The sequence below is a fragment of the Lepidochelys kempii genome, chromosome 17 (assembly GCF_965140265.1).
Source record: "Lepidochelys kempii isolate rLepKem1 chromosome 17, rLepKem1.hap2, whole genome shotgun sequence".
Lineage (NCBI taxonomy): Eukaryota > Metazoa > Chordata > Testudines > Cheloniidae > Lepidochelys > Lepidochelys kempii.
In genome coordinates this window covers 3,716,881-3,736,319 of record NC_133272.1, presented here as the reverse complement: position 1 = coordinate 3,736,319, position 19,439 = coordinate 3,716,881, and the positions used below count along the sequence as shown (strand labels likewise).

The following is a 19,439-nucleotide window of genomic DNA, read 5'->3' as shown; positions in this document are numbered from 1 at the left end:
AGAATGAAAAACACTGGCAAACAAAATATTCATGGGTTTTTGGTTTGGGGTTGGGTTTTTTTCAGGGAAGAGGGGGGTGTCTCCTTTAAGCGAATGCACATCTGGCAAAAAATGCCAGACTGGAACCTGGAGACCTTTATTTCTCCACAGAACAGGTACCGTATAGGCAGCAGCCCAATGACCTTTCTCTCACTGCCTTATCAATACGCCATCACCCTATTTTCATCATTCCAAAAGCTTTAGTTTTAAAAACGCTTGGTAGAAACTGCAATAATGATAGGAAAACTACTCAGCCTCATACAGGTCTGAATTTGCAAGATGTAAAATCTTCCACAGAGACTTCAAAATTCACTGGAAAGATATTTTGTCTTTAAATTTCTCATGTGCTATCCGGATAAAATGTACCTAATTTGGGCTCTTCTAATCCAGTGTATATCAAAATTCAATCCTATACAACAACCAGATAAAAGAAAATATTGCTTACAAGAGACTCCAATCGAACCACATCTAGTGATAAATACCAAGGGGTAATTTACAAACAATGCACAAGTATGCTATTCAAATATACATGCAAAGACTTACAAAAGCTCAAAAAAATGCCACCTTCTGCAAAATAATCCCGTCTCAATAAGTACTATCTGATCTACAAGTCCTCTCTTCTTAGGTGATTCGTTTGGAGCAACATCACAGATCTTCCCTCCACTTCGGTTGTCTGCGGGATTGTTCTACACTCTGAGGATGTACACTAGAACATGAACTTGACTAATATAATAATTAAGAACTATCCTAGAAGCAGAAGTAACAGCAGCAGCTATTCCCGAGAGTGTATCAAAGCTCTTTACAAGAATCCCAGTTTGTTTTTTTCAAATTACATTTAGCAATGGACACTCCTTTCCAGATTTCCTTTTCACAGATACATTCAGCCTGGGAAAGTCAGTTATTTTTGTGGTTCAGCTGTACACATCACTTAACGTGAAAGTTTGTAGAGATCTTTTCTGAGATCGTTCATCTTTGCAGTGGCTATTAGTGATGTTATAATAAAGATCTACATACTGTCCAAGGAAGAGTTTGATTACAATCAGAGTTGATGAACTTCGAAAACCAATTTAAAAAATCCAAACACCATTTTATTAATCTGTTTATGCACCGCGTTTCATTGAAATAATACATGCTTACCTTAGTCAGCTGTGAAAAATTAATGTAAGTGCAGCTTGAACACTTGAAGTATTTCCTTACTTCAGGCAGGCTGGTTTTATTAATCTGTCCTTCTGTCTAGGATATCTACATCAAGGAATAGGCTAGAAAGACAAAGCATTTCTAAAAGATATGCTCTAGCCCAGCCAGAAGTTTTGGACTCGATACAGGAATCACTGGTGAAATCTCTGGCCTGTGTTCTGCAGGAGATCAGACTAGATGATCACAATGGCCCTTTCTGGCCTTAACATGTATGAAAAGGGATGCTGCAATATTCACAGCAAATTGAATTACATTCATCAGAACAGCCTACGACATTTTATTCAGAACAAATAAAATGCCTGTTTATTAATGCTGAAGCATAAATTAACAATGGGCCAGATCCTCGGATAGTGCTACTGGAAGGAACTACTTCTTCACTGATTCCCCAGAGCTGGACTTGATAAGCGAACTAGGTATTTGGTTGTAGGAACATGTGCATTTCCTGAAAAGGTGAGCATTTAGCACCTGATCTACCACTGACCATCAGAGTTTGAGTTTATATTCAAACAGCAGGGTTTGATTCTGTTCTGGCTTACCCAACAATACATCTGGGGCAATTCCTTTTGAAGTCAATGGAGTTAAACAAGTGGAGAAGAGAAGAGTCAAGCACCCCAGTGTCCACATTCAGTCATAGATACATCTCCAGATTTCAGACATCCTGGAAACAGAAACTCTCAGTGTATCAATAAAGGAAAATTAGAGCAGCCAGAGGAGTGAATGAAACCAGAGACAGAGTAGCAGTTTGGTACAGCTGGAGAGGGTTGGGGGGAAGTGAGGGGACAACACACACGCGAAAGAGGATTAACATAACAAGAGGAAGACGGCAGAATCTGAGCTTGCCTGCAGGAATGTGTGACCTACAACTTATCCTATTTATGTCTTGCTCAGGGAGTCACTGGAGGCAAGTTTCCGGCAAAATTTCTTTAGAATCGAATGGATCCTCTACTTAAAAAACAAAAATAAAACAAACCTGGGCACTTGTCCCCAGTATAGAGTCTGCTATGGGAAATATTCACATATTGAAGGACATAAGACAGCTTGGTCCCTAATTGATCTTGCAGCCAGGCCTCTGCCTAGCAGATTGTTATGCAAGATACCACATTTCCATAGATAACCCAAAGGAAAAGTCATTTAAAATAAAACCTCCTGGAACTGTAGTGGCTGTTTGTCAGCTCTGTGTGATGAGCTCACAATTGCTGAATCAATTGATGTAGGAAGGACTAACACTTACGGATTCCAAACAGGAAAAAGACTGAAATGTATCCAGCACTTCTAGATAAGAAAAAAGGGCAACATGGAGCAGCCAACCGCAGCCACTGGGAGCCGGGACTGGCCAAACCTGTGGACGCGGCAGGTAAACAAACCGGCCCAGCCCACCAGGGGCTTTCCCTGCACAAGCGGTGGAACAAGTTTGGGAACCACGGCTCTAGGCAATTCGAGGACAGATGAAACACTGCAGTTTTATACCAAAATGCACCACGTACCAAAGCTTTTCAACAGTGTCAGAAATTGTATAAGCCAATTTCACAATGGATGATTTTTGAAGCGCCTAAATTAAAAAATAATGGCAGGTTAGGGCCCAATTCTGATCTTTATTACACCAGTGTAAACAGGATAGATTCTCCAGATCAGATGAGATGCATTCAGCATAAGTCTGGGGGGGCTGGCCAAAGTGGCTTGAATTCTGATTCTGATCCCACTTACACTGGGGTAGCTCCAGTCCAAAAGAATCACTCCAGATTTTTCACCAGCATAGGAAAAGTACATAATCAGGCCTACTACATCTGAACAATGGAGAACTGCAGTGAGGTCCAAGCCTACCGGTATCTACCCATCATGCAGAGAACAGGAGTCTTCAGAGTGAGTACAACATGCTATCTATAGAGCTAAGCAACTTATATGGCCCCCATTACGGTTGTACCACAGGCAAATAGAGAGAGATCAAGTGACTTGCCCGAGAAACCTGCGGCAAAGCAGGGAATTGAACATGGGTCCCAAATCCCAGGCTAGTGCCCCCACCACAGGGCCATATTTCCTCTCATATCCTTGCTCTGCACATTGCTGTCATGACTCACAGCAGTCAGTCTCAGCAAAACAAGAGAATTACAATGCACAGTGAAACATCCAGTAAACCTCATTATGCTGGACTGTTCACTAAGATAATCACATCCAGCTTTTCAGAACTATGAGGAAGGAAAGTTAAGTGCTTCAGCTGCACTAGCTAGATTTTCAGTCATAATTCAATTATCCCTATTACTGCCTTTTACTTCCAAAAAAACAACACCCCGGAGGCGCTGTGACCATGTCTCTCATGCCCCCTCTCGCTTCCTAGGCTTTTCTTCATCTCTTTTTGCTAAGTACTTCTTCTGTCTCCATCTCCCATTCCTGGCTTCAGACTTTCTCTGACCCTTCCTACCCCATGGATGCACATTTTTAGAACACCCTCCCATTTCCTGTGCATCAAGGAACTCCCCTCCCCTTCTGATCTCCCTTTCTTGTGAAGATGCTCTGCTCTTCACGATGTCCTGCTCTTGCCTCACCTACAGGTCTCTGCACCTTCCCACGCTTCAGCTGTTGTCCTAAATACTGGGTTTGTTTGTATTAGACTTGGCAGGGACCTGGTTTGGGTGTATCATATAGCGTGATCAGTATACTTGCAGCAGCATATAAATAATAAAATGGTGAAATTTACCCCTGTGCAATGGGTCCTACATACATCTGAGGCTTAAATGGTGCCTCAGTCTTGAGTAAACTCTGCACACAGGAATGAATTTTACTCACCGAATATCCTTTCTCATCAGGTGGCAAAAGACAGAAGTGACAAGAGATATGCTAGGAGCTTTAACAAACACAACTGGTGATGGGGAGGACTGAGTTACTCCAGAGAATTATTTCCCGGGTATCTGACTAGTAGGTCTTGCCCACATGCTCAGGGTCTATCTAATCGCCATATTTGGAGCAGGAAGGAATTTTCCCCCAGGTCAGATTGGCAGAGACCTTGGGGGAGGTTTGCCTTCCTTTGTAGCATAGGGCACGGGTCACCTGCAGGTTTAAACTAGGGTAAATGGTGGATTCTCTGTAACTTGAAATCTTTAAATCATGATTTGAGGACTTCAGTAACTCAGCCACAGTTTAGGGGTTTATTACAGGAGTGGAGTGGTGAGGTTCTGTGTCCTGCAATGTGCAGGAGGTCAGACTAGATGATCATGATGGTCCCCTTTGACCTTAAAGTCTAGGCGTCTATTAATCAGGGAAATTCTTGTCTTGATAAAGCATAGTAATGAACCATATTCCAGATTTTACCAGCTCCCTGAAACTGGCTTAGCTGGATTCAAGGATTACTAAGTGGCAGCTGCAAAGACCTAGTTTTTTAAGGGGAAATATTATTGGCTCCTAGCGGTATCATTCAAAAAAGGGAAGAAGACCTGCTGATGCACACAAACAATATAACTAGCAAAATTAAAACAAAGTGCTACAAAATAGGGTGTTTTATCATAACCTTCAACTATTCATAACACAAGAACTAGGGGCCACCAAGTGAAATTAATAGGCAGCAGGTTTAAAACAAACAAAAGGAAGTATTTTTTCACACAGCACACAGTCAACCTGTGGAACTCCTTGCCAGAGGATGTTGTGAAGGCCAAGACTATAACAATAACAGGGTTCAAAAAAGAACTAGATAAATTCATGGAGGATAGGTCCATTAATGGCTATTAGCCAGGATGGGCAGGGATGGTGTCCCTAGCCTCTGTTTGCCAGAAGCTGGGAATGAGCGACAGGGAATGGATCACTTGATTACCTGTTCTGTTCATTCCCTCTGGGGGACTTGGCATTGGCCAATGTCAAAAGACAGGATACTGGGCTAGATGGACCTTTGGTCTGACCCAGTGTGGCCATTCTTATGTTCTACACTTTGTCTGTGTTTCCTGGTTACACCAATGGCTCTTTACTCACCACATGGAAAAGACTGGTCATGAGGAGGCAGGGGATTAATCTATCACTTTAATTAAAGTCTGTGGACTTAGAGCTCTGGGATAGGAAGCAGATTTCTCATTAAGACAATATGAGTCAGTCTCGATGCTGCTAATGAACAAGATGAATATGCAGGTCCATATTTCAGTTAAAACAGATGCTTCTAGTTAATAAAATTGTACACAGATAATATGAAACCGCTTTATTTACTTCCCTCTCTCTCTAGTACTTCTCCTGGATGATAAAATAAAATACAAATGCTTTTACTTTAAAATAAAGGAGTGGGTAGAATGATCAGCGAGGTGCTTTAGGACCATGGCACATGGGATAGAAACCCAGAGACTTATGGCAAGCTCACATGAACAATGCTCAAAACTGAAAAAAGATTTTAATCCAGCCTGCAAATTGCTATGCCAAGGCTCAGTTCCTTCCAATATATAAAAAGCAGAGAGTTATAAACTCCTTAAAATAGAACATATCAAGGAAACCTGAAAGGACGTTCTTGGGCTGACACACGTGAGCACATTTCACCTCTCACTGGCAACAACTGATTGTACTTCAAGTCACATTGCGGTAAGAAGAGAGGGGAACGGATCTATCAGGAGGGTTACTATAACCTTTCTAGAACAAAAGAAAAGCCCAATGAACCATCTATTCAAATATCCCGCCAATGCGGGATGCTTCAGAGGAAGCTCCAATCCACACACACGAGTGTAAATAAACAAGAGAAATACCTTCCTGACCCCCCAGCTGGTAACCAATTGGCACTCTGAAGCGTGAGCACTGAAGTCATTTATGAGCTAGTCATGAATCTAACTTGGATCAGCAGCAATATACTTCACTGATCCTATCACCTTCCCTCCTATATGTTTTTCTTAACATTTTATTGTTACTTAAGAGCCAAAAAGGTGCTCAGCCCTTCAGAGAGAGACTCTTCAATGCATAAGATATGGTAAATTATTATTTTATTTGTATTACAGTAGCACCTTTAGGCTCCATTGTGTTGTATACACATATATATGGAAAGAGATAGTTTAACCACAAAACATCTCTAACAAAGGCTACAGATGCCATTACCAACAGACACTGGCTCTTCTTAGCCATCACAGGCTTCTTTCCTAACAGGAAAATAAGCCTGTGATGAAGTATTATCTTCAGCCCAAACGTAATGGAGCTTTTCCCTTCACACAGCCAAATTTCATATGGTAAATTGTTGCACAATTAGGAATGACAACATAAGAGCATGCAGGGCCCTGAGTACATATGGAACCAGAGAGGGACATTAATGGAAGCTGTTCTTCTCCATACTGAGTGGAATGGTAGATTAAAAGCAACGTCAGGAATGATGAGGAAATAGAAAGAAAGTGTTGATATGTCCAGAAAAAACAACAACTTTGTATCAGACAATCCTGAACTATGGATTTATCTTCTGTGCAGCATCACCATAGCAGCGCCTACAGCTGCATCCACATCCTTTCCATAGATCACAGGAAGTGGAAAAGTTTTCTCCACTTCTTGCTTCAGCACATCATTCCTGGAAAGGGCACTTCCACTTCCCAGAATTCTCTTCACTCCTGCCTCTTTCAGGTGTTGAAATGGCAACATGGAATGCAGATTCTGAATGATCCCATGGCACAAAGCTCTGGTGACGTGACCCAGAGAGAGCTCAGAAGCAGCGATACTAGTCACAGACGCCAGTTGCTCAGGCATGTGCCTTTCTCCAAATACAGTTGGGCAGATTGAGAGTCTGGTAGCATTTTGGGCCAAGGCTGCGTTGATCATTTGTGTATAGACACGGGACTCTAGAACGTCATACCCTGCCAAAAGGAAATGGTGTTACTAATTTTGTCAGCCTGGTGTCCCTTTCACCTGTCAGAGATGAATGCTGGAGGCTTAAAGTATGCTAATCATGCTGGGTGCTGTTTCAGTGGTGTATGTTGGCTCAACAGAACACTATGTATTTGGCTTCTCCTGTCCCTAAGGAGATCACTTTTGCAGGAATATGACTCTCCTCATCCAGAGTATTTTGATCCAAGAAGTCTTTTCTGATTATAAACACTGCAGTTCTGATAATGGAACAGTTTTCTCTGAAACATTAGCTATTGGCTCAATTTAAATGAAAAAGCAACAGTAAAGATAATTTTGCATGTTTGGAAACTAACCAGCTAGTGACCTTTTCTTAATAGGGGCAATCAGCACAGACTCCACCTCCTATACTGACAGTGCAAAGGTCACTCAAGCATTGGTTGGAAGGGTTTTAGAATTTACTGTTGCACTGAGACAACTCAAGGGAAGGATATCAAAGAAGTTGTGACAACACATTTTAAAGCACTTTGGGGAAATGACATGATTGTCTTATATGATACTGCACTAAACCTGGCTCTTTAAAGTCCATTAGGCATTTAAAGTTCTGCGAAAATTGCAACTCCAGGCAATTAACATAATCAAGTCACTCTTTAAGACTCTATGAACATGGAAATTAGTGACTGACTTCTGATTTATTGACCTATAATTTTTCCTTTGAAAATTTTTCCTTCTGAAATGGAACCCACAAAGATATTCTCACTCACTTAAGTGCTTGAAACAAAAATAAAACCCAGACATAATCCAAATGCAGGTTCCAGTTAGTGTTGTTCTCAGCATGTCCCCTAATTGTTGTAGGAAATTCTAGCACTACAGTGGGAACAAATCGCATGCGTCATGATTTCTGCTCAGATGACACATACTGTACAACAGTGGTTTTCAACCTTATTTCATTTGCAGACCCCTAAAAAATTTTGAATGGAGGTGTAGAGCACAGGTTGAAAACCACTGCAGTACAAGACTTGCTGCTTTGACTCAGTCCCTCATATCTTGCTGATCTACTCCCATATTAAGCTGTGTCTATCCCCAAAATACTTTACCCAACTCCGCCATCCAGCAGGCCAACATATCCACAAATGTTGCCAGCACATTTCCTCCGTTGAGTGATGCTGCCACTGCCAGATAGTTACCATCAAAATAAGGAAAATAGGCAACAGCTGACAAGGAATCTGGTGTCTCTGGGGGCTGGAATCCCAAGGGCATGGGGACTGTCAGCTGAGCAGAGGTGCTGATATTGAGAACTGCAACACAAGAAAGAAAAGATTTCATCTTTTAGCAAGCTACCCTGAAAGAGGAAAATAAGTTATCCACATACCGTGGTGTTGAGCACAATATAAACACCGAGCTAGGAACAACAGTCAGGCAAAAAAGAGTGCTATGGTATTAATGGAAAAATTTTATTAGTCCTTTCACAGACTAGAAACTGGTACTCAGACCTATTGAAAGGTCTGACAGTAGAACCTCAGAGTTACAAACAGCAGAGTTACAAACTGACCAGTCAACCACATGCTTCATTTGGAACCAGAAGTACACAATCAGACAGCAGCAGAGACAAAAAAAAAAAAAAAAAAAGCAAGTACAATACTGCGCTAAACCTGAACCACTCAAAAAAATAAAGGCAAAAGTTTAAAAAAAAGATTTGACAAGGCAAGGAAACTGTTTCTGTGCGACAAATTAAGATGGTTAAAAGCATCATTTTTCTTCTGCAGAGTAAAGTTTCAAAGTTGTATTAAGTCGATGTTCAGTTGTAAACTTTTGAAAGAACAAAAGTTCTTGTTTTGTTCAGTTACAAACAACCTCCATTCCTGAAGTGTTCGTAACTCTGAGGTTCTACTGTAGTTGTTGTGTCCCAGCTGTATAAGAATACCTGCATCAGTCCTCTCAGTCATACAAGAATAAACAGAGCACTGGAAATCTCCCAGAGCAATTCCCACTTCCGCTCCCTTTGGTATTCCATGCCAGTCATGGGGCATCCTCCCAGCAATGCCACCAGGGTCACCCACTTCAGGAAGCAAGTCAAGGGGAAAGCCAGATTCTCTCAAACTGCAACCAAAAGAAAAAAATATATATATACACACACACACACACAGATGGATTAGTCAATACGACAGCATGCAACCTGGCGATGTGAACATCCCTGAGGTCACAGGCTAGCCTGACCATGTGCTTGTGGCTGCTGGGTTTACAGATTCTTTTGCCCACCCAATTAGCTCTGCCTTGGACAAGTTCAGACTTTTAGTTTTTAGCCAACACAGCCAATGGAACTAGAACAACCTTGTACAAAATAGCCCAGAAGAGTAAATAAATCCACCTACATTTATACTTGATTTGATCTAGCAGGGATCACATGTTCAACCCACCAAAGTCACATAGCCAAGCAGCATGGTAAGGGACAATCAAAAGAACAGAAATATAACCAATTTTCAAGTGCCAAAGAACACTGACTCCCAGGACACTCTCATGCAAAGGATTAGCATGTCAAAAACAAACCAGAACATCTTAATTACAACAAGCTTCTTAACCAAACTTCAACGTGAGTATGGGCTACCTCACAACAACTACTACTTCAAGTCAGAAAAAGCTCAGTGAGCCAAATCCAAGGTCCTGTTACCCTTTCAATGGGCTAGAAAATATTTTACCTTCACTGTTAGAAGATCTTTTCACCCTGGAGTCGTGGCCCAAACCGATCCCTGAAATGTATAGGGCCCTGGACTCCACCCCCTGAAAGAGCAAGTCGTTTTTAAAAAAAGAATAAAACTGATGTCTCATCAGATGCCCGGTAGCCGGACACCTTTTAAATGACACTGTGAGGAAATTTTAATGCTTATGAAAGAGCTCAGCTGAAGGCACTAAAGAGTGAAATTCTCTTTAACCAGCATGTAGATAGAGCATGGACAGTTGACCCACTCTGTCTCACTGCTGTACCTCATCCGTGCCCTAGAGAGAACCCCAGCAGGAAGGAAGCAAATAATTCAGTATCCATGGCCTCTTTGCTGAGCCAGCCAATAATGCCTTCTCTGAGGGTTTCTAAAAATGACAATGCCAATGACTGCCAACAGTGATGAGGTTTTATATGATATACTTGCCCACCACAAACTGCACTGAGTCACACAGACTCATTCAGCAAAGGGTCAAACAACCATCAGAGATAGCAGCTTTCAATCACCCCTTTCTGGGCTATAATCATACTTATGGTCTACAGGAGTATTCACCCCATCTGGGACAGACAATAAATAAAATCCATTGGATGACTGTCACTTACATCTCAGTATTCCAGCTTTTACTTCTGGAATTAAAATATCCCCAGCTGGCAGCATTCTGGACGGACATCAATGGCCTTTCCAGGTCACACAACATGGCAACCACGTAGTCGTGGATGGTACCAGCTGCATCAAAAGGCTTCAGAAAACCTGGGCTATTTAACAACAAAACAACAGCTGATTTGTTAAACGTCCACTTGCCAACCATTTCCATTTGTAGTTGATATTCAGGACAAAACTGGAAACACATGACAAAAGAAACCTTCTGGAAACATGTCAATTAACTGAATGAGAGAAATCCTTAGAAAACAAGTGTCCACTAGCACTGGTTAGGAAACATTCTTTCCTCCCCACAAAAACACGTTATACTACAATAATTGTTTTTGTCAAAAACTTTCTTCAAAACTTTTTGGATTTTATAGAAAAACCAAAAATCCGAATTAAGGAAAAAAATCATTTTTGGCAACTCAAAAATTTCATAGAAATCAGACATTTCCCTGCAAAAATTTGTTTCAATTAAAAAAAAAAAGTAAAGAAAGCATTCTTTGTTGATAAAAAAACCTTTCAAGCAAAAAATTTCAACCATCTCTAGCATCTACCTCCAACACTGCAGTTACTCCATTGGCACCTGGTTTTGAGGCCAATAATACAATTAGATCTCTTCCAAATATTCTGAATAGGGTACTTGAGGTTTACTGTAAAAATGATTTAACAGTGAGTGTCTGAGGGAAAACAAAAAAGCTGCTTATTGAAGAAAAATAGAAAAAATTGAACAGTGTGTCTAATGTTCTTCAGTGAATTGTTACTTTGCAATAAAACTTAATTACACTGTTGCAGATGAGTATTGCTGAATTCCTAGCTGTATATAAAAGGAAATAAATAAGGTAGGTATTATCTCTTTTCTTATCTTTGTCATGAAAGTCAAATGATGCAGAGCAGTATTAAGTAAAGACAATGAGAAATAATTCCTAAGGCTCCTTAATATTAGTAAAATATTACATTAACTCTGTCCCATCAGTAACTGCATCCTTTATAAAAAACAAGATTGCTTCTATCACTCCAGAGAACTTTAGAAACACACAGAATCTCACAATTAAAATTGCATGGAACCAACTATAAAGACTGCCTCAGTGATCAAGTCCTAGTTTTTCCATAGAATTGGATTTATGGTGTGTTACCATGCATAATACTCACTCCTACAGGGAGATGGGGGAAACAGTTTTAACACACAAGTTCTTTGTGGCAAAGTGCACAGCTGCAAAGCCTGTTATAAAGAGAGAAACAGCAGCAGACTTGCACAGAGATGTCCTGCTCTCAGCTTTGGAGCATCTGAAAAAATCTTAATTCCATCTAGTTGAATTAGGGTGCTCAATATATGCATTAAAGCAAAAGTACCAAGGATGAAAATAACAGTATAAAAACGAGTGTGGAGAGATCAACTGTGTTCCAGATACCATCTAAACAAACTTCAGGAGGAATGCAAGATCAAGAGAGTCTTTTATTCCTTTGAGCAAAACGGAACTCCTACTTGATGTGGAAGATGGTGACAGTTTGGGAGATGTAATAGCTTATTGAAGCTGAAGTGGTTTCAGAATCTACGCAAAGGTTTTGTGGATTCCACACCCTGCTATGGCTAAAGGCAAGTTGTAAGTGAAAAACTGTCCCATGCAAAGCATGTGACAACCCAGCAGATTATGTATAAAACCTCATCAGAGGCTTGCTAGGACAGCTTAATGCCTAAAAGGGAAGGGAACAGCAGCTAATGTAGGGCCCAATTTTCTTAGCATGTTGCGGGAATTGGCCCAAAACAACTCCAACAGATTTTAGATTTTCATAAGTATATATAGGAACTATGCTTAAAGCACAGCTATAGGGTTCAAATTATATTAACTGATGATGTTTCCGTTCATGTATAACCAGAGCTGTTTCTTTTCTTGTTAAGTGTTCTGTGGTATTTTTAAGTAGAAGGATGAGAGAATATCAAACTCAGTTGTATATGGTTAATGTTTAATACTTCCATTTGAAATGATCTTCAGCCATTTAATTAATATTATGATTAAAGGGAAGTTTTGCTTCATCTCACAGGTCTCCTCCTGCTGGTGCATTATGACAGATAGGAAGAAATATACAGCTGCAGACCCTGAACTGGTATTAGCCTTCTACAAGAACACTGACTGGCTTGAATTCCAGCCAAGAAACTGCTAAGGAAACGGCATGATAGAGAAAATCTAATGAATACAGCTGAAGTTACAGTGCTTCTACCTGTTCTTCAAATACCAGTAGATTGTGGCACATCCAAATCCTGTAGCCACGCTTAGATGTGACTGTGGTTGAGGAAGAGAAGAGAGGAAACTGCTGCTGCAGCGGCCATCTTGCCACGTAATCAGATGACTGACTTCTCCAGGCTGAAAGGTGTGACCAGTTCCACTCTCGGCCCATTTGCAACCTGAAATCGGCAGTATTTGAGAAGCACAGCATAATTAACCGCAGTTTGTCTGGTACCTTTCAACTCCTGTGACTCAAAATATTCCACAAAGAAACACATTTAACACTTCAAAAAAAAAAAAAATACAGCAGTACTGACTCTACTCAAACTAACCAATCATATTTTCTAGCCCTGAATAATCTGCCTCAAAGACTGTTACCCTGAGATGAAGAAAAAAACCATTCTGTCCAGAGGCTTTATCTCTGTCCTCCTAGCACCCATAATATCCATCCAAACAGGCACAGATGGAGATAAGACAGAATGTGACATCTGAAACTGAGCATGACCCACCAAAAACATGCAGCTAAGAAGTGCCCTGAGAAGTGGAGCAAAAGGCTGCTAGAACCGCACTGAACTTTTAGAACTGCATGCAAACGCTACATGTTTTAATGCAGCTAAATGTAAACGTAGGACACCTAGGAACAAAGAACGCAGGCCGTGCTTACGGGGGGACGGGGGGGCTCTATCCTGGGAAGTAATGGATCTGAGCTCCCAGTTAAACGTGGTGGCCAAAAGGGCGAATGCAATCCTTGAATGCATAAAGAGGGGAATCTTGAGTAGGAGCAGAGAGGTTATTTTACCTCTGCAATTGGATCTGGTGCGACTGCTGCTGGAATATTGTGTCCAGTTCTAGTGTCCACAGGTTAAGAAGGATGTTGATAAATTGGAGAGGGTTCAGAGAAGAGCCACAAAAACAATTAAAGGACTAAAAAAAAAAAATCTCTCGTAGTGACAGACTCAAGGAGCTCAATCTACATAGCTTAACGAGAGACTTCAGGGGGGATTTGATGACAGTCTATAGGTATGGGGAACAAATATTTGATAATGGACTCTTCAATCTAGCAGAGAAAGAAATAACGTGACAATCCAATGAGTGGAAGTTGCAGCTAGACAAATTTGGACTGGAAATAAGGTGTAAATATATTTTTTTAAACAGTGAAAGTAATTAACCTTTAGAACAACTTAATAAGCGTCATGGTGGAGTCTCCATCATGGACAATTTTATCAAGATTGGAAGTTTTTCGAAAAGATATGCTCTAGGAATTATTTTGCGAAAGTTGTATGGCCTGTGTTACGCAGAAGGTCAGACTAGATGATCACAATAATCCCTTCTGCCCTGGAATCCATCAATCACTTGAGCCCAAATTTTAAGAGTATGACTTGGATGTGTCATTTTCTAGCCTTGAAATATCTACACTTGCTCTAACGTTGGGCTCAATTTCATACAACAGATAGCTCATGAATATGTCTATTTTTTAATACAAAGTACCACTTACATCTGGTATCGGGGGGTAGCCGTGTCAGTCTGTATCCACAAAAACAACAAGGAGTCTGGTGGCACTTTAAAGACTAACAGATTTATTTGGCCATAAGCTTTCGTGAGTAAAAAACCACTTCTTCAGATGCATGGAGTGAAAATTACAGATGCAGGCATTATAGAATGAAACATGAAGAGAAGGGAGTTATCTCACAAGTGGAGAACCAGTGTTGACAGGGCCAATTTGATCAGGGTGGATGTAGTCAACTCCCAATAATAGAGGAGGAGGTGTCAATTCCAGGAGAGGCAAAGCTGCTTTTGTAATGAGCCAGCCACTCCCAGTCCCTATTCAAGCCCAAATTAATGGTGTTAAATTTGCAAATGAATTTTAGTTCTTTTAAGTCTGTTTCTGAAGTTTTTTTGTTCACATATAGCTACTTTTAAATCTGTTATAGAATGTCCAGGAAGATTGAAGTGTTCTCCTACTGACTTTTGTATGTTACCCTTCCTGATGTCCGATTTGTGTCCATTTATTCTTTTACGTAGGGACCGTCCGGTTTGGCCAATGTACATGACAGAGGGGCACTGCTGGCACATCACTTATGTAATATATATAAAAGTTATATATGTAAGTGATATATAACTTATGTATCACTTACATCTGGGTTTATCAACAGAGACATGTAACCACCAAGCAGTAAAGAGTACATGCCATCCTAGCTTTGTAACACAGGCTCATAGAACATCCTAGCTCTGTAACACAGCCTCATAGAGAAGGTGGACTGCCTTCATTAGGATTTATATTGATTCAATATTCTTTTTTAGCTTCATTGCCAGGGTAATTCCTATCTTGTTCCTTTTAAATACAAAAGGTAGGATTCTGTGCTGTGCCTCTAAGTGCCTCACAATCCTAGGCCACCTGGAGGGGCCAGTCTAAATTATGCCAGCCACCCAGGGCTGCCCAGAATCTCCACAGTTCTGCATGCTGATGCTCCACTTCTGTGCCCTCAACCCCACTCCAGTGTGTTCCCTATACTGGGCGTCGTGAAGGAGTCCTAGGAAGGCAGCTTACAGGTGTCTTGCACAGTTCCTGTGCTGGGGAAGTTATCCCCTGGCCAGAGGGCTTTTATGGACCCTTTACACAGCATAAAGGAGCCACAGTGGGAGTGAGGCTCTCACCCATAGAAGTTAAGCCGTACTGGCAGAGAGGGAGCTTATACCAAACATGGCAGAAGGCATCATTCTATGACGACCAGTGCCTCCACTAGTCTGAACTGAAACTTTGATACAGCTCCTGAACTTCACTCTCACACAGAGCAACTTTAAACAAAATGTAAAAGTTACAGTATTATGTGACGCGTCCAAAGTCCATGTCTGTCTTATTTCCTTTTCTTTGATACCCATTCCTTTAAGTCTATTTCAACTGTATTTCCACTTCATCTATTTTCTAGTTTTCAAATTGATTCTAAGAACTATTATTAACCACAAAGCTAACCCTAAATGATGCCATTAAAAATGTAATTTGCAACATTGAGTATGCGGTTTCACTTAATCTACTCAAAGTAGTGAGAGCAAACAAACATTCTCCTTCATTTTGTTGAATACAGCAATTTAAAACAAAAAGTGACATACAGCTTTCTGAAATGAAATATTAAACACCTCCACATGAGAATTTATGCGGCTGATGGAGTCATGAGGTTTTGTTATGCAGCACTCATGGGACAGCTAGAAAGTGGGCAACAGACCCATGAATCCATCAGTCCTTGGATATACTCCTTGGTGATGGTTTTAGTATTTAAAATAAAATCACAGCGGTGAATAGTTCAGGATCTCTTAAAGCAATTGAGATCCTGCCAATATCTGACAGACAATGACCAGTGCTTTCAGAAAATCAGTTTTATGGTCTACAGCAAATCTCTGCTTCAACTACGGAGTTCAACATTAGCTATTATTAAATATTTTTTATTATTGCCTATAGGTGTGTATTTTGAGTTATAGAGAGAATAAAGACATGGAATCAGATTCTGAAAGCCAGAGTAATGCCACTGACCAAAATGGATTTACACTAGTGTAGCTGAGGAAAAATCTATATTATAATCCCTGCCCTAGAGAGTTTACAATCTAAGACCAAAATCTTGTAAACAAATGCATGCAGCTACACATTTACTTGAAAAAAGAAAAGGAGTACTTGTGGCACCTTAGAGACTAACAAATTCCTTTTCTTTTTGCGAATACAGACTAACACGGCTGCTACTCTGAAACCTGACATTTACTTGAGTATTTGCAGAATTGGGGCCTATGTGAATAAGTCACAGAGGTCGACTTGGTTGCTTGTGACTTGGATGCTGATCCTACAGCTACTTACACATGCAGAATTGCATTTCCATTTCCCAGATACTCATGGAGTCAACAGCAATAAGAGTATTGTGCGTCTGTCACCTGTGGCTTATCAGAAAACTATTTCATTGAATGCTTTGGGCTTTTTAAAAACATCTGACATCAATTCAAATATTTATTGAATTTCACTCCTTGTATTTTGCATTCAAACTGGAATCTTTAAAAACAACATTCCAGAGCAGAATGGGTAATGCTATGTACATTTCCATAAAGTGTAAGGCTAGCTAACTTTCCACAGCAGGATAGACTCAGTAACCTCTGTACTGAAGAGGAATTAACTGAAAGGTATTCAGACAACTCACTGGGAAACAACTAGTATGGGATAAAAAGAGTACTGTGTGTTCCATAAGCACATTTCATTTGGTAACAAACAGAGGACAATTGATAGATAATTGTAAAGGCCCAATTCCCTTCCAAATCCCAATCCTGCAAAACCTTCCTCACGTGAATAGCCCTGTTGAATTCACTGGGACTGCTCACATAAGGATTCACAAGATCAGATCCTTAATTAGTATGTCAACAAAGAACATGGTTAAACGGAATGAGTGGTTGTAAATGTCTGTCTACTACAATTAAGGAGAAATGCATGTTTAACAGGACTTTTTCTGACTATTATATTTCATAAAACATCAAGATGTTTTATGGCAGTTTTCTGCAAATTATTCCAGAACTAAAAATGATCTCCAACATCAATAGACCCATCTTCCATGGCTTCTGCCATTTAGCTTCTATACTACAATATTTATAGCAAACATGTCAAAAGATGGACATTACCTTGGTTTGTTTTCCAAAACACAACCCCATGCATTTGTCCTGAAATACCAATGCGACTAACCCTTTGAAGGTGCTCCTGGGGAAAAGCCGCAAGACATTCATTCAAGGCTTTTATTATTTTCTGGACATCTTGCTCCATTCCCTGCAACCGTAAAATCAGCTATGAGGGTGTTGAGACATAATCTACTAGATTCATGTACTGCATTTACTTAAGCAGTGAAACAGAAGCTAGAAGTGAACACCATCTATTATTTAGCTTAACAATATACTGTTACTATAGCTGAATTACTGAGTTACTACTACATAGTTCAAAATTTCAACACACACTAATTTAGCTGATTTGTGGCTAAATAATATACATTAGAAACAAAGTTTAATTACCCACACACAAATAGATATGAATTATTCTATTAACATATAACTTTGATTGTATAAACAAACAAGATGTTTACCTGCTGTTATTATAATTACTTATTATTTGTATTACCGTAGTGCCTGTCTTCACTACTAAAAAAGGCAAGGCCTAGGATCATAACAAGTCCATTAAGAGCATAGAGATGTACCTTCTATCTTTCTGCCCTGGTTTTTGCCAGGTTGTATCAATAGACACAATGGACCAGAAGCCCCTTAAGATGAAAGGATCTTGTTGCTTCTTTCTAACACACCATGCCCTACTTAAGCAGTGCTTTCATGAAGCTAATGATTGTATCCCGAAGTAAAGTGCAAAATGGGCTAGGGCAGTTTGCCTCTGTCCCCTGTGAAGCAGCATCACATACAAGATCAAGGTGCAGGGAAAGATCTATTTTAGGTTTTTCTAAGGTTCTGATAAATATGATCTAAGTATCTGGGCTTTCTGCTGTTTTCTAGATTCTCAGGCGAAGTACATAACTTGGGTTTGGGCTGTAAGTTTCACTCGATCATGCTAGAGCAAAGACCACTATGGCAGCTAACTATGGTGCCATTTCAGAAAGTGCTCAGAGCTATGTCTGTTTTGAAACTCCACAAATCATTAGGAAAAAAAAAAAAAGTATTCATTGCCGATAGTAGAGAGACAAGGTGGGTGGGGTAATATCTTTTATTGGACCAACGTAATAAAATATATTACCTCACCCACCTTGTCTCGCAAATATCCTGGGACCAACACAGCTACACAACCACTGCACACTGGACAGCCAGAAACACTAATCAACACTAATTCTGTCTTCATTTGACTTAACCATTTAGGTACCTAACCACTGATTCTTTTAAAAACTGACCCTTCTAGAAACAGACTGTCTTACTCTTACTTGGCTTGGCTTTTTCATACAGCACAAGAGAAGTTTTTTAAATTAGATTTGAGACATACAGACAGACACACATGCCTCCTTTCCCTTTTTTCCTAAAGAGCCAAGCGGCATCCTGCAAGGCATTAAAACAACGCTGATAAGTCACTGAAGCTAACGTAACATGGTGGCGCAAAGCTGAGTTGGTAAAACACAACACCTCTGTCTTGAGCTCTCTCTCACCTGTGCTCCAGCAGCCGGGCTATCAGCCTGGGCCTGTGTCTCCCTTGAGCAGCTCTGGGTCACAATTTGCCCTTGCGCTGTCTCTACGACCAAGGCAGCCTTCACTGAGGTGGTGCCCAGATCTATGCCCAACACACACACCGTTCCAGGCGTGGCGCATGGACTCAGCCCCATAGCCTGGTTATCAGCCATCATTTGTGTTGTCCTGTGGCAGCGGCCACTTCCTGCACCACGGGGATGCGTTCAGTCCGCCTGCTGCCCAAGTAAACACCCAGCACAAGGCAGCAGTAAGGGACCGGCGCAGGGACTCAGCCCGGCAGCCTGGCTCCCACTCTCCAGCCCTGCTCCCTGGGGTGGCTCTCGGTTACTCGTCTCTCCACCGGCCGGGTGCCCAGGTCTCTGCCCTACACACAGGCAGCACCAGGGCACAGGTCCAGCTGGCTCCGGGCTCCCATGGCAGGCCAGGGCTGGAGGGCCTGGGGCAGCAGCCGCCTGAGGGTTAAATCCGGCTCCAGGCAGGCTTGGGCTAAGCCCTGGGCTGCGCTGACCCTTGAACTGCGAATCTCGGAGCCGCAGCAGCCGGGAGCCGCTGCCCGAGTAGAGCCGGGGGAGGGATGGAGCCTCCCATCTTGAGTGTGGCAACACGCCCGCCCGCGACCCACGTCTGGCGCTTCCCAGGGCCCACCCCC

The 19,439-nt window shown here is 41.2% G+C and overlaps 2 protein-coding genes across 3 annotated transcripts in view; both read right to left on the bottom strand.

Annotated features, from left to right (window-relative positions):
* LOC140899684 (transient receptor potential cation channel subfamily V member 1-like) overlaps window positions 1–18,795 on the bottom strand; it is a 39,870-nt gene extending 21,075 nt beyond the window's left edge. Inside the window, exon 1 of the mRNA XM_073315573.1 lies at window positions 18,751–18,795. The gene's annotated coding sequence lies outside the window, so the exon portion shown is untranslated. The remainder of the gene's footprint in view (window positions 1–18,750) is intronic.
* Window positions 6,157–19,362, bottom strand: SHPK (sedoheptulokinase). 2 transcript variants are annotated; one of them, XM_073315589.1, is made up of 7 exons: window positions 18,751–19,362; window positions 17,246–17,387; window positions 12,594–12,777; window positions 10,334–10,486; window positions 8,939–9,114; window positions 8,112–8,312; window positions 6,157–7,025 (listed from the first exon to the last, which is right to left on the bottom strand). In XM_073315589.1, the coding sequence occupies exons 1-7, from the start codon at window positions 18,943–18,945 to the stop codon at window positions 6,631–6,633; spliced, it is 1,446 nt and encodes a 481-aa protein (XP_073171690.1). In that variant the 5' UTR covers window positions 18,946–19,362; the 3' UTR covers window positions 6,157–6,630. The 2 variants fall into 2 exon arrangements, with proteins under 2 accessions (XP_073171690.1, XP_073171691.1); XM_073315590.1 differs by having other exon boundaries at window positions 8,202–8,312.
* Between the last annotated feature and the right edge of the window lie 77 nt (window positions 19,363–19,439).

Excerpts from the sequence above, each read along its gene's own strand:
- SHPK (XM_073315589.1), bottom strand. The coding sequence starts at position 18,945 with ATGATGGCTGATAACCAGGCTATGGGGCTGAGTCCATGCGCCACGCCT. Across the intron at positions 9,115-10,333 it reads AAAAGCTGGAATACTGAGAT|TTTGAGAGAATCTGGCTTTC; the intron begins GTAAGTGACAGT and ends TTTTGGTTGCAG. Across the intron at positions 7,026-8,111 it reads CTGCTGGATGGCGGAGTTGG|GGTATGACGTTCTAGAGTCC; the intron begins GTAAAGTATTTT and ends TCCTTTTGGCAG.